The sequence below is a fragment of the Corythoichthys intestinalis genome, chromosome 1 (genome assembly GCF_030265065.1).
Source record: "Corythoichthys intestinalis isolate RoL2023-P3 chromosome 1, ASM3026506v1, whole genome shotgun sequence".
In the NCBI taxonomy this organism is placed as follows: Eukaryota; Metazoa; Chordata; class Actinopteri; order Syngnathiformes; family Syngnathidae; genus Corythoichthys; species Corythoichthys intestinalis.
Window position 1 is genome coordinate 65,860,808 of NC_080395.1, and position 20,597 is coordinate 65,881,404.

A 20,597-nucleotide genomic window follows, 5' to 3' on the forward strand; every position below is an offset into this window, starting at 1 on the left:
CTTATGTGCTCTTATCCTGGCTACCTGACAATATCTATCGGACAACTATAATAAATAACGTAAAAAAGTTATTTTAAGTAACCATAAGTCATCATAATTTTTAATGCCTCCAAAATTTCGTTTCTTTTTAAGGCCTGAATTTTGACAAAATGCATTTGAGGAATTTTAATGCTTTTTAACGACCCGCATAATCCCTGCAGTTCCCACCCTTAATGACGAGGTTTCAAAATCTCAGTTTCGTCTTTTCTTTGTGGAGTTCGGATATTCTGTTCATGTGACTTTGAAAGTGCGTGTTTTTAATGGTTGGCTGTACTTTTGTGCCAGCCCTGTGATTGATTGGGGATCTGTCCAAGGTGTACCAAAACTTGCTCTGAGGTCAACTGGGAAACGCTGTGACTTCCTTGTGACATGTTATATTTTTTAAAAATGTGGTCAGTGAGGTATTTCTTCAAGTATTGGAAATAAAGCAATCACTTCCAGTGAAATATGTGACAAATTGATTAATGTATTTTACTCTTTCCTCCCAATGACACTCTCATAGCCACTGATGGGGAAAAAAAGGAGAGGCAAGAGGCTGCGTGTCACTTCCTCTCATGAGTCACTAACTCATTCACAGAACAGAAAGGATTAGCGGCAATACTGCTGACAGTGAAATGCTTTATAGACACAGCCACCAAATGGCACTAACACACACAGACAGGAAAGACTTGTTTGTTCTACGTGTGTTTTTTCCGGTGTCACTCGAGGCTGTTTACACCGTTGCAGGGGGGGGAAAAAATGACAAGCCACCCTCTTCTTGTCGTAATCGACATGCACCTGCAGGCAAGATGGTGGGATAAAAGAGGTCATGAATGAATGAGTACCCATTAAAGGAGCGGAATGACCAATCAGGTTTTAGTTACAGAGTAATGATGTCAAAGGGGTTGGGCAGAGGCAGAAGCTGGACAAAAACACAACATAAATAGATTTCAGCTAATGTGATTTTTTCAAATCGTATCTGTTTCAAACTACATAATGATTTGTGAAGGTTTGTGAATATCAAAGTAGCAATTGTGACAGTTGTCAAATTATGTCCTCTCCTGCCAGCCGCGATTTTCAGAAGGCAAACAGGAAGCGATCATGTTTCTGGCTTTCCCTGACGTCGTGTGTGATTGTGTATACGGTGATGACGTCTCTCACCCTGCCGATGATGGGCACCAGGTGATGTTCGCACATGGAGAACACATCTATGTCTTTGACAATCACCATCTCGTCGTGGTCCTCATCAAAGATAGCATCGTTCAGCACGTCTGCACACAAAAACGTAGTCAGCGTTGCGTTATTGCATTTCAAGTTTACGCTTTAAATTGTTGCAATTGTTGAATCATTTATTTTATCCAACTAAGTGATGCCCCTCCCTAATTTGCCCCTCTTTTTATCATCAACTTTTTCGAGTGTGTAATCAAGGTGCTGCTTCCATACACTCCTGTTGCTTATTGCTTTTTTCTTTTTTTTATTTAGTCGCCCGGCTTCAATAAAGCGCTTTTATCGTTTTGTGATGACACAGACGCCTCTCAGCCATACCGGGCCAGGTTTTAATTTCCTGACTGGCAATCAGTTAGAGGCAGTGAAAGAGCAGCAGGAGAGAGGGTCACCGACTTGTTGCTGCTGCTTATTGCAAGATGGTAAAGTAAACATGCAGGGAGGTAAAAACACAACGGGGAAACGCATGAAAAAATTCTTGTAGAACCCATTGTAACAATCTCTGTCAATTGTCCAATTATAATTCGATTGTGTTGCCGAGCAAGCCTTTTACCATTAATCCTTGAGAGTGTGGCAAGGTCAGTTGTTGATCCAAACACTTAAAACAAGCACAATGGATGTAAGGACAAAGCATTTGTAACAAGAGAGAAAACAGTCAATATAAAACAACCAGCCATGTTACTTCAACATCATATTATGATCGGTGTTGACGAGCAAAAACAAACATTCCAAAATGTACTAAATAAGATGACATTTTTTCTATAACTGTGGTTTTTTTTCCACAACTTACTTCCTTACTAGGTTTTTACTACTGTAACAATACACAACTAGCCATATCCTTTAAAGGACAAGTGAAGACCTTTCCGGATTTTGGTGTAATTTTACGAATATAAACTTTGGACGAGTTCGTCAAAACAACCATGACATTATCAACACGTAATTGTAAGGCTAAGTTGCGTTTTTTTATTTTTTTTTGCACTCCGTTAATGGTCCCTTCGCAAACCCAAAAGTGTGACGTAGATTCCCCGACTCAACAGAGACTATCCACAGCTACCATAGCAGCAACAACGATGTCAGTGATATTTCCACCAAAGGTAACCATTCAGGTTCGCTCTTTCGTGACGCTACCGATGGCAATGGCTCCCAGGAAAGATGAACTACAATGAATCCCTACATGTTTGAACCTGAGGCGTCAGATGACGACGATTTGCTTGACACAGCAGATGTCGCCATGACCCCAATTGACAGCTCGACACTTCACGAACGGGAGAGTGAGTGATAAGGCTAAGTCCAGCATCATGATTTTTTTATTTGAGAGAATCCGATTACATGGTTGTATATTTTTCTATGCTCTCCACATAGCTAAAACTGGATATTAGGTAATGGGACAGCTCCTACCGATCTAAATATGGTAAAGCTAGCCCAAATGTGGCTAAATATGTTATTGATTTTTCAAAATAAATGACAAAACGATTTTATTTTCCAGGTGTTGCTGTAAACCGTCAAGTAATTACCCTTCCAAGAGTATGCCTGTGTTGTCAGGAGATCCCAGACGTGAGAGCCAAACTTGAGGAGGCTGAAGCACTGACAGGGGCATGAATTACATTAAAAAAAATAAAACCATAAATTGTAAACTACAATTACATATTTTGTTGACTGTTTAATGTATTCTATTGGTATATAATATATTGTAATAATATTACATTTTGAAACACTATTCAATAGGCCACAATAATAAATGATACCAGATTTATGTTGAATCAGCATCAGCTTTCGCTGTCAGATTGTAACACAACATAGAAAGCTAAGTTATACCAAGCACACAATGGCACACATCAAAGAAGATAAATTTAGTAAGCAACACAAAGTTAGGATAGCAACGGACTAGCGCAAAATTGAAAAATGATAATGGCAGTGGGAAATATGTATTTACTCTTTTCTGTAGCATTAAGTGTTCTCTATACAAAGATAAATCATTATCATTAAAATATGAAGGTAACTAGATTTTTCTTTTTAAAATGTGTTCAGTATATATGACAAGTTTATGATTTCATGACATCAAAATTTGCTACATTTATTTCTCCTAAGTCATCGTCATCTGATGTCGCAGACGGAAGAAATTCAGCATCTGGCAGGCCTCATAGGATCTCTTCAGTCGTCATCGCTGGACACCGCATCACTTGGGTCATCATATGACTCGACCCACTCTCTGTTGATTTTGGGAAACTGGGTGGCGACTGACTTGCAACGCTTTTTTCATCGTGTTGAGGGTTTCAGCCGCTTAATTTTTTTAAATGTTTGGCTTCCTTGGGGGGAAAAAAAATCACAGCGGCATGAAAATATTGGATGAATCCTAATTTTAAATTAATAATTTTTAATAATAATTTCTTGGTGATCAAATAATAATGTCCCAGTCAAATCAGCATCTATTTGACGCTATTGTTCCTTCTTCCAACAACAACAAAAAAAAAAATGTCGCGCTTCAACAAACAGGCAGTAGGAGTCCCCTTCGTTTATCAACAGAAGTGCATCAAATTTTAGAATCATAAAAGCCAGTAAAGGTCTCTACTTACATTTTTGTTAAACCAATGTTGCATTGTTGTAGGTTTTCAAAGCTGTCGTCGCTGAAATGATGAAAACAATGAGCCGATTGGGGACCTGTATGCATGCTCACAAAAACGGTCCAAACCTTTGCAGGAGAAGTTTTTGGGGACCACTCATAGAGTCTCGAGTCTTCCTGTGAGCAATTCCTAGCTACACATCGAGATGGCATGACGAATCTCGCCAGTAAAACCCAGAAAATGTATGCAATATATGGCGATGATAGCGTGGTGCTATATTTCCGTGTTCAGAGTGGTGGCGAGGCTCCCTGGAAGTTACGTCATCAGGTAGCGGTCGGCAGGGCGGCGCGTCCCTCGTTGCTATGGTGTTGCTATGGCCATAACTCAAAAACTACGGGGTCAATTATTATTTTTTTTTTTTAATGTGACTTTCTGAGACAGCAAATGATGCATTTAATACAATTCAACTGAGTAAAAGACTCAAGAGCGAAATCCGAAAAGCTCAGTTGCCCTTTAAAACAGTGTTAAATAAACATTGCAGTCATGCCAGTTTTGTTCATACAGTGGGGCAAATAAGTATTTAGTCAACCACTAATTGTGCAAGTTCTCCCACTTGAAAATATTAGAGAGGCCTGTAATTGTCAACATAGGTAAACCTCAACCATGAGAGACAGAATGTGGAAAAAAAAAAAAACTGAAAATCACATTGTTTGATTTTTAAAGAATTTATTTGCAAATCATGGTGGAAAATAAGTATTTGGTCAATACCAAAAATTGGCTATAACGGAGGCCAAACGTTTTCTGTAACTCTTCACAAGCTTTTCACACACTGTTGCTGGTATTTTGGCCCATTCCTCCATGCAGATCTCCTCTAGAGCAGTGATGTTTTGGGACTGTCGTTGGGCAACTCGGACTTTCAACTCCCTCCACAGATTTTCTATGGGGTTGAGATCTGGAGACTGGCTAGGCCACTCCAGGACCTTGAAATGCCTCTTACGAAGCCACTCCTTTGTTGCCCTGGCTGTGTGTTTGGGATCAGTGTCATGCTGAAAGACCCAGCCATGTCTCATCTTCAATGCCCTTGCTGATGGAAGGAGATTTTCACTCAAAATCTCTCGATACATGGCCCCATTCATTCTTTCCTTTACACAGATCAGACGTCCTGGTCCCTTTGCAGAAAAACAGCCCCAAAGCCTGATGTTTCCACCCCCATGCTTCACAGTGGGTATGGGGTTCTTCAGATGCAACTCAATATTCTTTCTCCTCCAAACACGAGAACCTGTGTTTCTACCAAAAAGTTCTATTTTGGTTTCATCTGACCATAACACATTCTCCCAGTCCTCTTCTGGATCATCCAAATGCTCTCTAGCGAACCGCAGACGGGCCTGGACGTGTACTGGCTTCAGCAGGGGGACACGTCTGTCAGTGCTGGATTGGAGTCCCTAGCGGTGCATTGTGTTACTGATAGTGGTCTTTGTTACTGTGGTCCCAGCTCTCTGTAGGCCATTCACTAGGTCCCCCCGTGTGGTTCTGGGATTTTTGCTCACCGTTCTTGATGCCACGGGGTGAGCTCTTGCATGGAGCCCCAGATCGAGGGAGATTATCAGTGGTCTTCTATGTCTTCCATTTTGTAATAATTGCTCCCACAGTTGATTTCTTGACACCAAGCATATTCAGTTTACAGATTCAGTTTTCCCAGCCTGGTGCAGGTCTACAATTTTGTCTCTGGTGTCCTTCAACAGCTCTTTGGTCTTGGCCATAGTGGAGTTTGGAGTGTGACTGACTGAGATAGTGGACAGGTGTCTTTTATACCGATAATGAGTTAAAACAGGTGCCATTAATACAGGTAACGATTGGAGCCTCGTTAGACCTCATTAGAAGAAGTTAGATCTCTTTGACAGCCAGAAATCTTGCTTGTTTGTAGGTGACCAAATATTTATTTTCCACTCTAATTTGGAAATAAATTCTTTAAAAATCAAACAATGTGATTTTCTGTTTTTTTTCCCACATTCTGTCTCTCATCGTTGAGGTTTACCCATGTTGACAATTACAGGCCTCTCTAATCTTTTCAAGTAGGAGAACTTGCACAATTGGTGGTTGACTAAATACTTATTTGCCCCACTGTATTTCATTGTAGGTCATTGTTAATAACTGAAAGTTATTTTTTTCTAAACAAGCACATATGAATGTAGACGAGAATTCTATAGTTGAAAATTTTGACTGAGATCAGTCATGGATTCTGCACCCAAAAATTAGTTAACTACAGGGGCACAGTACAGACTTCCGTCTAAGCAACCAAATCCAATTTGGCCCTCTGACCTTTGATCCCAAAATTTAATCTCCTCTTCCGTTTCATATAACAAACATCTCCTGCAAACATACATACAAACAAACAAACCAACAAACAGAATAACCTCCGCTTCCCTTGTTTTCAACTCCTGGCATAGGAGCTGCCAGACCGAAAAACAACTAAAATTGTGTTCGACTGTCAAAATTATTATTCAAAATCCGGATGTTACCATGTCATTCTAATCTGTCATTGAAAACCCCTTAATTTTGGGGGTTATGATGACACTTCATGCTTTTTGTAAGAATCACTTTAACGTAAAACTGCATTTTTAATTTGTTATTCATTGACTTAACATGGCGGAGGGTGGAAGTGTGGTAAGCATGCCTGTCTTACAGTTCTGAGATCAAGATCAATACTGGGCTCCGGCTTTCCTATGTGGAGTTGGCATGTTCTCCCCGTGACTGTGTGGGTTTCCTCTGGGTACTCCCATTTCTTCCTACATCCCAAAATCCTGAATGGTAGGCTTATTGGAACCTCCAAATTCTCCATAGTTGTGATCGTGTGTGTGAAAAGTTGTTTGTCTATATGTGCCCTGCAATTGGCTGGTAACCAGTTTCAGGGTGTACCCCACCTTCTGCCAATAGGGATAGGCTCCAACATCCCTGCGCCACTCGTGAGGATACAATTGATGTAAAAAGATGTGCATTCGTCTATGGAGGGTTCAGACTAAGTTCTGTATTCACTAATTTCACTTTGATGTTAAGCAGCACTAATGGATTTGTTGGCGATACTGAGGTCAGGGAAACCAATCTTGAAGACAAAGGCTGCCAACGGGTTCACACTGTAATACGATGGTAATTGTGTTTAAAGGTTTTCTTGTCAAGAACCAGAACAGATTGCCACTAATAACACCTAGTTTGGACCAAGTTAATCACAGCTAAAATAAAACCACAGGTTGCATGTTTTTTGAGTCATATGTTTTCTGTTTACATAATTATCAAAAACAAAATATCACCCAAAAACCTTTAGAGGAAACATTGCTCACATCTTTGCATTAGAATAAAGATAATTTGGCAAATGCAAAGTTACACCCACATACACATCCCACCCCGATAACATGATAAAGTCAAGATTTAAACACAGCTGGTGAGGAGCTGTTAGAGCTGTTAGCTTTGATGAAAGGTTGGCAGGAGGAGGGTGTACATCAGGTAATGACAGTTTTACTCATCATCACATCATATATTTATCAGCATCCTTTCCTGAACAAACACTGTTTTCACTGAAAAATCTTTCAGTTGCCAATCGTTCCAAAACAAATGTTATAACTAATTTTAAATACAAAAACAGAATTTTCTTATCTAGAAAAACACACATAAAAAGGCTTGGTTTTGCAATGTTTAAACATAAAGCAATCATTAAAATGATATATTCAGAACATTCCAACCACTTATGTGGAAACTCCTAGCATTTACATAACGTATCATTTTGTTGTATAATTTGGCAAAACAAAACGGCAAGTTCTAAAGCTGGGCTGTCCACTTTTTCTTCTAAAGGCCGCATACCGAACAAAAACGACTGTGCTACGACAGGCTGAAGGCTGCTTTCTATTGGCTATCTTCTAATTTACAGGCAACTCTTAACTTACAGGCAACAATAACTGTGCATTGCTCTCTACTTGCTAACTTGGAACATACAAGCTATGTCAGCAATTAACAATCCCTGATACAATGAAATAAAATTTTAAAAATCATGCTCCGAGGATCGATACATGGTCGATTCCACATACATAGTCTCAGGACCATCAGTTATTAAATGGCGGAGGAGTAGGATTCCAAATTTAGTGTTCACAAGAAAAAGAAGAGGAAGAACAACAACTGCAAATCTTCAGTGGCAGAGAAACCCAGACTTTCCTTTCCTCAGCCACTCTGTGAGGCTCTTCCCAGAGGACCCTCAAAGTATTTCAATGCCAGCCACGACATTGTGTTCTTAGGATGTCCTCGGCCATCCTTGGGGCTTCTTCTCAATGGGACGTATTGAAAAGCTAACCTTAGAAGCGACTAAGAGGCATCCCAACTCGATGCCTGAGCCATCTCATCGGGTTCCTCTCAATACGGAGGAGTAGAGAGTCACTCTCAGATGACTGAGCTTCTCACTCCTTGGAGTCCAAACACCATGTGGGAGAAACTCATTTTGGTTGTTTGTATCTGGGTTTGTGTTCTTTCGGTCACGACCCAAAGCTTGTGGGCATAGATGAAGGGATGTAAGTAGACTGACCGGTATATCATAAGCTTCACCTTTCGCCTCAGCTCCCACTTCAGCGCGACAGACTGATACAGAGTCCATATCATTGCGGATGCCGCATAGATTTGCATGTTGTTCTTCAATTCAATTCAATTCAATTCAATTTTATTTGTATAGCCCTATATCACAACAAGGTTGTCTTGGGCTTTGCAGAGGCAATATGATACACAGTCAGAAACAGTAGATGAATTGGTAAAGTTCAAGTCCTGGGCATCCCCCATCCTTAGACCTTCCATGTCGGCAAGGGAAAACTCCAAAAACCCTTTGGGAAAAATGAGAAACCTTGGGGAGAACCACAGTCAGGAGAGATCCACTCCCAGGACAGTCTATAGATGCACTAGGACTGATGGTGGGTGTTAGCAGCAGGAGGTCCAGTTTGTAGAGATGCAATGGAATGAAGAAACAAGAGGAGGTCCATCTACTTGCTGGTTCTTACTTGCCATTCTTCCCTAACTGATGAAAAAGACCCCAAAAATACTTCAACATCTCCTGTTACGGAACGACCTCAGCCTCAACTTGGAGCGGGGACTCCTCCCTTTTCCAACTGAGGACCATGGTTTCAGATTTGGAGATGCTTTTAATTTCAACTGCTTCAAACTTGTCTGATAAACTAACTTGCTTGACAAAGCCAACAGAACCACATCATATCCAAAATCAGAGATACATAGCCTTCAATGAGCGAGGTTGTCGCTGGTTGTGACCACAGTGGTTAGATTTTCATTACAGTTTTTCTCGAATGTCAGAACACATTTCAGGAAACTGCCCTCCATTTTCTCTAAACTCTAAACAAAAAACACTTTTGTCAAGCTAGCTCCACAAAAACTCGCATTCTCTTTGCAAAATGAAACTTTCACTCCAAAACCCAAACTTTCACCTCAAAACTGTTGCTCCAATTGCCAAGACCAAACTTTGAAAACTAAATGGTCCTCACAGCTTGCAGAAATGTAAACACTATTGGAAGCTATCGCACACTTCAATAAAAATTTAAAACACAATGTTCAGGGTGTGATGTTCTAAGTACCCCATTATCTGTATAATAATCAATAGTAAGCCACAGATTATTTTTAGGGGAATTGAACCCCATTTATTGATGACAACCTGTACAAATGTACTTTTCCCAAAACAAATACCTGTATTTCAAGAGAACAAAAATCATACATGGGGAATGGATACATGTCACAAATTCTTGTATGTACAGTAAAGAGGTACTATGGTGTCTGGGGAAGGGGGGGGGGGCTGTGAGGGGATTTCCTGCGCATCACGTCGTCGGGTGGGGTCAGGCCACAGGACCTCGTCCACATTGCTGGCAATGTTTTCCCTCGCTAGGCAGCGGGGGAAGAAAGCTCTGGCATGCCGGACCCAACCTGAGTAATCCCCCACATCCTCACAGGCCAGGTCTATGTCCCTGAGGAGGTTCTCTCCACTATATGGTTCCCCGTCATACACCTTCCACCGCTATGATGAGAAGAACTCCTCTATGGGGTTGAGGAAAGGTGTGTAGGGTGGCAGACATACATTGCGGAGTTTTTGGTGTATATTGAACCACTGTCTAATCTGGTTGGTGCGGTGAAAGCCAATGTTGTCCCAGATGATAACATAGATAGGAGGAGGCTGTGCTGGAACCAGATTCTGCTGCTCACAGTCAATCAGGATGTCCTGTAGCTCTCCCAAGAATGTGAGCAGACACTGGTTGTTGAAGGACCCAAGGAGAGCATCAATTTTGAGTCGTTGTGCATTCTCAAGAGGCCAACGTGGACAGTCTCATGTGTCTTCAATTTTGAGTTACCGTGTTTAAGCAATGACGCCTGTGCTTTCATTGTGTTCAACTTTTGATGTCTGAGTCTACCATTTTGCATTGTGTGAGCAAAATGTGTTTAGTGAATGAGAATGTGTTCATATGATTGTGCAAAGTGTGTTTTAGCAAGCGCGAAAGTGTTTAGCCTAAGTGTGAATGTGCTTAGAGAATTGCAATTGTGTTTAGAGTTTTGTGAAATTGGAAATTGAGGTGAAATGTGTTTATAGTTAAACCAACTAGCGGCCTGATTTAATAAATGTGTTTCGGCAACTGGTCATTGTGCTCGGAGATCAAGAAATTGTGCTTTAGCAATCGAGAAAAACTGTAATAACGGCTGCTGGGTAGGGTTAAACAATTTTAGAAAAAATCTACTAGCAACTTTTATGGCGATTGCCACGCTGGGTCAGGCGTGGCTGCCTTTGGCTCTCTGCTTGACACTGGCACTGCCAGCCTGAGAGTTTAGCTCATCGGGTAGCGTACTCAACTCTCAACTAAGGAAGTCCACATCACATATTTTTACATTCGCGTCCAAGACCCTATCTCCTGATTTTGAAGATAGGATTCAGATACGAAGTCTCGATCTGATATCTCAGAAATAAATAAAAAGCACATCCAAATCTGTTCCCCACTACCCCATTTTGAACAAAGCTATCCTAACATTATAACCATATAAAAGTCTGTTATTAGTACAGCAGTGTTTTAAACCAAGCGGATAAAAATTCCACATTCCCCTTTTTTTGCAAATCAGTAGTGCAGCACAAAATAAGATTGGAAACAGTTATGTTTAAATATTTTGTTAACCTTATATAAAAAATAAAGTTGGACATTCACTGTGATGAATTGAGCTATGTTTGTTGTGACTTTGTATTATTTTTACAGTATGTTACATATACTACATATACAGTGTATCACAAAAGTCAGTACACCCCTCGCATTTCTGCAGATATTTAAGTATATCTTTTGATGGGAAGACACTGACAAAATGACACTTTGACACAATGAAAAGTAGTCTGAGTGCAATTTATATAACAGAATAAATTTATTTTCCACTCAAAATAACTCAAAATATAGCCATTAATATCTAAACCTGGCAACAAAAGTGAGTCCACCCCTTAGGAACTATGTACATCCCTAAATGTCCAAATTGAGTACTGCTTGTCATTTTCCCTCCAAAATGTCATGTGACTCGTTACAGGAGTGCTGTCAGCATTGCTGCAGAGATTGAAGAGGTGGGGGGGTCAGCCTGTTAGTGATCAGACCATACGCCGCACTCTATATCAAATTGGTGTGCATGGCTGTCACCCCAGGAGGAAGCCTTTTCTGAAGAAAGCCTGCCCGTCTCATCAGACAAAAAAACAACAACAAAAAAACCATAGTAACTTTGCTAGGTTTGGAAGTCATTTAATGTTGTGAATCAACCGTTAAAGTTGTTAAAATGGCTCCCGTTATCGCGTTAGTTCCCTTCTGTTTACTTTCAACATGTTTAAAGTGTATGTCAACACCTGGGGAAATGTTAATATTCCATCATTTATCCATAAACGAATGCCTTTTGGATTCATATCATGTCACTTCGTGTAATTACACACATCGCAACACCAAGAAAATGAGAGAAATTTTGGTCAATTTCACGCTAAAAAGACCCGCCCCCGAGATCCCGGAAATCTGGCAGATTGTGGGCGTGACATCAAAACAAGGAAACAACCGGCTCAGTGCTTTAGTACTGAATGGCGGCGATGATGGCGGACAATTACGTTTCTAGTTGCAGCGACGAATCCGACGTAACGAACATTCTTCTAATGGTGACGAGGAGAGTTATGAACCTTTCTTTGGTGTTTTGGGTTATCAATTTGAGCCCAAACGAAAGCCAATGCAGCCTAATGAAAGGATCATTGAGGGGAGCAATCACACTGATGAAACCCCGACAACAGTTCGTGTGGGAAACACCAAATGGTATGTTTTGCATTTCTTTTTGTGAAGCTGATACATCGTGACCGCAAAATAAAGTAATGTATAGAATAATTATCATTTAATATGCTATCATCGGTTTCGCTCTGCCAACCGACACAAATATGAATGGGATTAGAGCAGGGGTCCACAACCTTTTTTGCACCACAGACCGGTGTGATTTGGGTCTTTTTTTCACGGACCGGTGTCCCTCTTTTATATTCAGTTGGATTCTCAATGTTATCTAATGGTGCTAAAAACTATTTACATCACAAACATACATGTGCAACACGGAAATGGCGTAAATTAACGCTTAACGACACGGCGAAGTCGTTAAGTGAGAGGGCTACGTGCAGTTGTTGTGTGCGCCAAACATGGCAAACGTAAGTTAATATTCCTTTCTTTAAAGACAGTTTGTAGTGTGTACTTAGGAATCGCTGCATTCGCGGTCCTTTTTAACGTTACGCGCATGCCAACTTTGTCAGAACACCGGCAATGTGCGGCAGAAAAATACAGCAAATATAAAATAGCATTTGTTTTTAGCCCCGTCGTGTTAAGTGCAGGGAAAAAATACAACTCACCCGCTGAATCAGTGGGAGGGCTGAGTTTGTTTCGTTGAGACGAGATGGGAGGGTGAGAGAAGCTAGCATCAAGCTAGCAATGTTGGAAATTGTAGCACAGTTTTCAGCGCGCTCCAAGCGATGTCGGGATATTCCGAAATGACTTTAATCCAGAACTTCGGTAGAGTTGTTGTCTCAAATGTACGTTTAAGTCGCCGTGATTTGCGATCTCTACAAGCTGATATTCCTGTTCCACAGACATGCTCGAATCACTCGATTTATTCACATACGGGTCACGAATTCACTCCTTCGCAGTTCGTGGGTCTTTAGTGATTGGGAAGTAGCATAAATTTTGTTTTCTTTGAGGTTGTAGGCACATCTTCTGACTCGTCAGGTTCCCGTTTCCCTTTAAAATTGCAAAATTAGCCCTCTTAGCACTGACGAACTTTACTCATTGTCTGCGTAGTCCAGCTCTTTTTCTCGCGTTCGGGAATTCATGGGTACTACATTGCGACAAATGGCTATTTGTAAACCACATAGCATGACAGGTTTGAACCATTTTAGCGATTTTTTGATAAAACACGAACGCAACTCTCTCGTCCATAAACAACGATGGCACCTGCCTCGACCTTTTGTTTCCTTGTTATGACGTCCCCGCCCCATTCGGCTGTTTCCAGAACACTTTCGGAAATGTTCGTCATTTTCGATCTATTTTCGATAATTGCTCATTAATGTGATTGATTTTTTTGTTAACTTTATCAATATTTGTTATCTTGGCACATAACGGTTCTATTGATTTCTCACACCCCCTTTGCGTTTTCATACCCTTTAAGTTTTAAAACTGTTTCATCATTTAAAGATAGATTCAAGTCAAGATTTTGCCGATTTAGGAGTATTTTAGATTATAAATTACTTGGGTTTGCTGGGAAAGTTCTTTACAACACAGCCTTCCTGAGAAGTCTACTGCTTTAAGATGGCGGCTGTTTACTAACGCTGGCAAGTCGATCATTTCGCATCTAGTTTTCTATACATGTGCTGACACTGCCGTGAATGTCATTTTGCATCTAGTTCTATATACATGTGATATCTACTAGAGCTGGGAATCTTTGTGCACCTAACGATTCGATTACGATTACGATTCAGAGGCTCCGATTCGATTATAAAACGATTATTGATGCACCCCCCTCCTTTTTTTTTTTTTTTTTTTTTTTTTAAGTTTTGTACATTAGTTCCAAAATTGTTCAAAAATACTCTCAGGCTAAACCAAACTACTATTTCAGTATCAAGTTAACATATAGCAGTAAACAAATATACAAAAATAACATTAAATAAAAAAACTCCAGTCCCCATTCTGTATCAGCAGCTTTAAACTACATTCAATTAATTTAATGTTGTGAATCAACCGTTCAAGTTGTTAAAATTGCTCCCGTTATTCCATAATTTCCCTTTTGTCTACTTTTGACATGTGAAAGTTTTAAAACTATTTTAAAGATAGATTCAAGTCAATATTTTACCGATTTATGAGTATTTTAGATAAAAAGTTAATTAGGTTTGCTTGGAAGGTTCACTACAACAGCATTGCAGGGAAGTTTACTGCTTTAAGATGGCGGCCGTTTACTAACGCCCGCATCTAGCTTTTTGCAGATGTGCTGCTACCGCTACCGAGTCTATAATCCATCTAGTCCTATATAAATGATATCTACCGTAACATTATGTAGCTTAGCTGTACTTGTAGCAGCTTTTCGGCAGCAGTCAGGTATGTTGTTGTGTTTTTTTATCCCGTGGCATGAGTTGAACTAGAGCCGTGAGTTGAGCGTTGGCATTATCCGAGGGGCCGGTTAATGAGAAGCATAATGTTTAGCTACTCCCGCTAGGCTCCGTCCCGAAGACCGCGCGGCGCGCTGAGTGTGTTGTACTTCCGCTTTACTTGGCATATTTCAATAATCGGAATTTGGATGTTTGTGAATCGTTCTCGAATCTTCCACGGCCGAATCGCGAATAATCTAAGAATCGGAAATTTTGCACACCTCTAATATCTACCGTAGCATCATGAGGGCGTAGTTTGTAGGCTATCGGCTACAGTCAGGTATTATTGGAGCCACCTAGCATCGCGTTTGCAATGGCGTCACAACTCCCCTCCCTCCTCCCACTCTTGTCTCCGTGAGTCCGTGTCTCACACAGATTTTTCACGCGTCATTCAACCAACGTAGTAACGCATAGTAGCGCACACATTTGCATCCTCAGTTAGGGTAACGGCATTGCCAAGATGGAGCGGCAGCCGGTAGGAGATGAGGCAGTTTTGACAGAAAAATAAGGCATTAAAAATTGAATTTGATTGGTGACCAGTTGACTTTATCTCTGCAGCCTTACTTGATATCCTGGTAGCATGTCAATAAAATGTAGCTATATTAAATTCCCTCAAAGTAATATAGACGTGACGCAAGCTCATCGTTGTTTGAGAATTTAGCACAGCCAGGTCCACATTACCAGATTACTCTCTGTTCACAAGTTTTAGTAACGATTTTGATCAATCCAGATAAATAAGCTCAGACGTCCCATTAAATCTCTGCAAAGCTTCTGGTCATGTGCTGGTCAACAAAAGGATTTCTGCCACATGACCTGGGCACGCACACACATATGCACACACACAATACGCGTACACTGATCAAACAGTATGGTTTAACTCTTAATAAACATCTAACGTTCTGTTCCCAACTCTTTTCTGTGTGTTCTGTGCTTTCCCAAAATTCAAGGGGGAGGCATTTGAAACAACCAATCAGAAGAAGGCAGAAAGCTTGAAGAGCAACACATACTGTGTGCATACCATTGTTATTATTTTCAGAGTCAACTTCTGCTCATGAAAATAAAAAAGAACTTGGTGCATGTCACTTTACAAACGAAGCTCTTTTTTCAGTCTCAATGTCTCAAATTCTCCCATCGTTTTTGCACATTCCTTCTTTTGAATTTAGTCTTAAGGCTCATAAAACAAGACACTTTATGGTTAAACTGCCTCCAGATGGGTTTCAAAAGAGGTGGGCAATGGGAGCATAATACTGGCTTAACTGAATGAACCAAAGTGCAGCAAAGTAGGCCCATTTTGCTGAAACTAGTGGTGGGGGGGAATTGATATTGCGATAAATTGTTGCGCTCTTCGGCACAATAAATAATCGATAATTCATAGAAGGATGGCAAGTATCGATATTTTATTAAAACACACATAACTGGACGTTGTCACCGTAGTACCTAATCTCTCCTGTCCTGTTTGTGAGTGGACAGCCGGTGAAGAGTCGACAATAGAATACAATAGTAGAAAAACAGATACAAGAATGGTGGAAAATGCAAATACAGAAAAGTACAGGGTGTTCCAAAATGGTTGACCCCATACTAAATGCCCATATCTTGTAAACTACTTGATGGAGCTCAATGAAACTAATTACACTTTATGTTGAAGGTCATAAGTTTTATTGGTTAAATTTGCAAAGTAAAGTACGAATATTCATTGGTTCTATGACAGATTTTCATATATGTTCAATATGAGCGCCGCCTGTGATTCTGCACACGTCGAGTCGGTATTTGAGCTCGTGGTAAACTTGAAACTCAAACTTGAAATTTTTGGTGCCAAGTCCTATTTTTTTTAGTAGTTGGTGCCTTCTTGCAAAATTTGTGAAGAAGGCACGCTGCCCTGTCTTTGGTGACCGAGTCCGAGCATACTCTAACACGCAAAATGCCTTTTGTTTTCAAGTGAACGGCATTTTTTAACCTGAAACGATAGAATGCTTACACAGAAAAACTTGAAAAGTTTCTACACAAGCTGTGAAAATTTTAGGTCATTCCAACAAAAATTGTCAAAATTATTGGCCCACGAAATGGGGTCAAACATTTTGGAACACCCTGTAAATCAAGTAAATTCCGACTGACGTTTCAGTTTCAGAAAACAATGCACTGCCCTGGTTTACATAAAATATCATATATAATGTTTGTGCACTTTAATGTGTCCAGCTGTACAGTGCTTTACTGTACATTGCTGTACAGTAAATTTGCAAGATTATGAGGCAGTCAGAAACTGTGCAAAATTAAACTGATAATGACTTTTCAGTATCAGAAAGCAGTGCACTGTCCTGGTTTACATAAAACATGTTATTAATGTTCATGCACATTAATTGTCCAGCTATGCAGCATTTACATTTACAAGACTAATGCAGTGAGGCACAAATGCACTTTTCTTTGTTATTGCACAACTTATGGCATCGAATAAATGCAAAATACAGACGTTTTCCTTTTTATAGGTATTATTTCTTTTCTTTCTTATTTCATGATGTAATGTTGAAGAAATTACTTACATTATAACGAATATCATAGATATCGTGTGCCGTGATATTATCATTATCATGGGCCACATATCGTCACAGTATTGAATCGTGAGTTACTTGTATCGTCCCACCCCTAGCTGAAACCTATACAGGGACAGTTGGTCCAGCAGATGGACTTAAAGGGCGAGTGTCAAACACAAGTTCACATCACACAGGAGAACGTGCAGTTTTTAAAATCGCAGGTGCTTATGACTGAACCTCTATACTTGACTTAAGAGTTAAAACCCTCTAGTTCTGCCTTTGACCTACCCTTCTCATATCCAGCCTGATACAAATCTACGTTCACGCAATTGCTACCATTGGTGATTTTAGACATCAAGTCCATTTTTACTGGGTGGGCTGAATGATCAATGCCAGCCTTCCCGGTTCAAATATGCGGACGCTTTCTAGAAAATTGTAATATTGTGAGAAAAGAACAGTATGGAACTAAATTAAGTTTTTTTTTATGATACTCTAATTTCTTGATATTTCATTTTTCAAATTCTAAAATGGAAGTAATAATTTCCATTATATTTATGTTTTTTTTTTTCTACCATAATCGCCAATGGTAGTGAACTAGTCGAAGCTAGGAAAAAAATATATCTCCCAGAAGACTACTTTGAATCAGCGTTAAATAATGGCATATTCTTCCCATTTGTCATATTTAAAACATGCCTTAATTGAAAACGATAGAGAGGAATAGTCCAAGCCAGATGCCACCATTCCCCAAATTATGAAACACTAGTGTTTGAATTGGTTGAATTCTAAGTATTAGCAATTTTCAAGTACATTTTTCATGAAAAGAACGGCTTTTAGATGTTATTAACTTCCACAAGATATGATCTCACTCATTGTGAACAAATGCGAGTGAAATCCTATTAGAAAAGGCCAATTTTAGAGCAAAATGCCGTCCCACCTGTTGGCTGGAGTACACCAGCTCTATCCCAAATGTCGCCGTGAGAAGCTTTGCGGGCAAACTCACCAATGATAGTCTCCTGGTAGCCCTTGGTGAAGAATTGCATGGCAGTGGCGGCTCTCCAGGGAGTTTTGAGGAGCCCCTGCCGCTGTGGGTCTTCCCCGAGCCCACGTAAAATAGTGGTGTAAGCTTCTGCCAGAGACGGGAGGCTGACTTCGTTGTCCTCCACGCTTCTGGTATGCTCCTCTTTCCAGTTCTCCGCCACCGACTGGCGCGCCCCGGACTCCGCGGCTGGACCCTGAGAAGCAGCAGGAGGTCTTTTGAGCACTACGTCAAAGTGTCCATTAAGAACCAAACTGGTTTCTTTTTTGTCTTTTGACGTGAACTCAGTCTGCTTTGAGCGCTCCGTCATTTCTGTGACCGTCTCCCGCCGCTCTCACTCTCTGTCTGTGAGGCTGAACACTTGTTGAGTCAAGGCGCTTTTATCTACTCGCTTGATTTTTTTTTTTTTTCAGGGATTTTTTTTTTTTTTAAACTCCTGTAAATGACAACCAGGCATCTTCGCCATTTATACCTACAGATTATCCCCAAGGGAGTTCTTATTGGCTGCCAGGCTCCAGGTGGGCGGGGACACATCCATTGTGTTCACATATTACGTCAGAACAACTGGAGGCCTAATCTAATATTAGTTATCTGCACCTTCTGGGGGTTATACATTATTTAAAGTGCCTGTGACAGCATAAAAAAAAAAATTAAATAGCATTAGTATGTGAATTGGAATCATATTTTGAGACGATTCGACTGTATACAACAATTTGGCAAAGCGCAAATGAAAAGAAATTAGTTTTTTAATCTGCCGTTTCGCACCAACTGTCATTTTAGCGCTCTAGCGTCCACAGCTGGAGAATGACGCCGGTGTTCTGACAAAATTTCTTACCTTATAGAATTTTGCTCCCAAAGCTTTTGTGGCACTGAAAAGGCCCTCTTTTACATTCAGTTGGACTCTCAATGTTATCCAAAGGTGCTTATTAAACTAGATACATCATAAACATACATGTGCAACACGAAAATGGTAAAATCAATACTTAAAAACACGGCGAAGTCGCAAACTGTGATAGAGCGGGGTGCAGTTGTTGTGTGCTGCTAACATGGTAGGATGTGTCTGAGGAAAACTTTTCTACATGTCTTTCCATGATCAAACTTAAGTAAGTATTCCTTTCTTTAAAGAAAGTTTGTTGTGTATACTTCCGAATCGCTGCATTCGCGGCCATTTTTAACGTTACGCGCATGCGCAGAACTGCAAAGTAGCAATTTTTGATGGGTTGAAAAATTTGTCAGAAAACCGGCAGGGTCACGATTTCATCTTGCCTGGCACCGCCAGACTTTCTCCCTGTATTTTTCAAACTCTGAGAGAAGATTCTGGGACCATCTCCTTATTGGCCTCTCGAGCCTCAACGAAATCATCCATGCAATCAGATTTGTTTATTTGCGTAACGTGTTTTTAAGGAGCAACGTCACTCTTGAGCGTTGGAAGTCGTCTCCACAACAACACAGATGGCGAACGGGAGAGCCGAGAATATGTTCCAATCCGCGGTTAATTCAGTTTTAAATGACCAAAAACACCTTGAGTCGCTAAAACCAACAGTCTATCTCGTGCTAGCCATGTTGAATAAACTTCTCCGTTCTCCGCTCTCCTCGTATGTTTATTCCCCCGCGCTAGAGTTTGTGCTTTATCAACGGCACGTCCGCCCATCGCTAATTTGTCCGCTCCGCTGTCTGTTTGCTGTGGCTTGCTCCGCCCTGGGAATTTGATCCGTCGAACAGTCGCCAGACTCTATAGCTGGAACAGTGGTGAGTCTGGTGTACCAGGCAAGATTTCATCTGCTCTAGAATTCAGCCCATTGAGGGGGAAGATTAAGAATGAGGAAAATGTATCAAAATGTCATGATTGTTTCAATTTCTCGACTCCAATATTTTTACAGGATACTCTTTTTACCTAAGTATTTTTCCGCAATGGCTAAATAAATGGTATGGTCATGACAAATAACAGTCTCAAATGGAATATGAAATGTTAGAATGCATTTATTCAGTAGGACAGGGCAAAATTACTGCATAATGGTCAAAACTGCCAGCTTCTTCCTCTTCCTAACGGTATTTTATGCCACCGGAGTTAGTCCGGCTTTTATCATTTCCCTGCTACGGATTCGGAGACGGAGGAAAGAGCGGCGGGTTGGCAGTGCTCGTCGCTGGTAATGAACGCCGAAAATAGCCCATTCTCAGTGGACAAACTGGCCGACGTCGGATCGTGTAGCTGCTCGTGGCTAAGCCGAGGAAAGCGCATTCTTGGCGGGCACACGAAGAGGACCGAGCGGGCTGGATGGGCCAGCCCCCGGGCGAGCAAGTTACAGCTTGCCGTTCTACTGCAGCCACGGCGAGCTGCCAGTGCTTGTCGCCAAGCCGAGGAAAGCACATTCTTGGCGGGCACGCGCAGAAGACCGAGCGGGGTGTGCGACACATCGTCGGTCGTTGGCTGAGTGCCCTTCAAGGTGGACAAGGAGCATTGTGAGCCACAAAATGCAAGCCACCTCCTTATTAAAACGTGTGCCAGGATACCAGTATTTGAAATAATACAAAACACG

The 20,597-nt window shown here is 40.9% G+C and overlaps 1 protein-coding gene across 8 annotated transcripts in view; it reads right to left on the bottom strand.

The window, feature by feature from the left end:
* Window positions 1–18,487, bottom strand: part of gch1 (GTP cyclohydrolase 1) — a 68,935-nt gene extending 50,448 nt beyond the window's left edge. For all 8 annotated transcript variants that reach the window (XR_009063220.1, XR_009063219.1, XM_057836379.1 and 5 more), the window contains exons 1-2: window positions 18,025–18,487; window positions 1,180–1,289 (exon numbers count right to left, since the gene is read on the bottom strand). Coding sequence is in view for 6 of the 8 variants with exons in the window: in XM_057836379.1 (XP_057692362.1) it covers window positions 1,180–1,289; window positions 18,025–18,370 (456 nt within the window). In the remaining 2 variants the exon portion in view is untranslated. The remainder of the gene's footprint in view (window positions 1–1,179; window positions 1,290–18,024) is intronic.
* Between the last annotated feature and the right edge of the window lie 2,110 nt (window positions 18,488–20,597).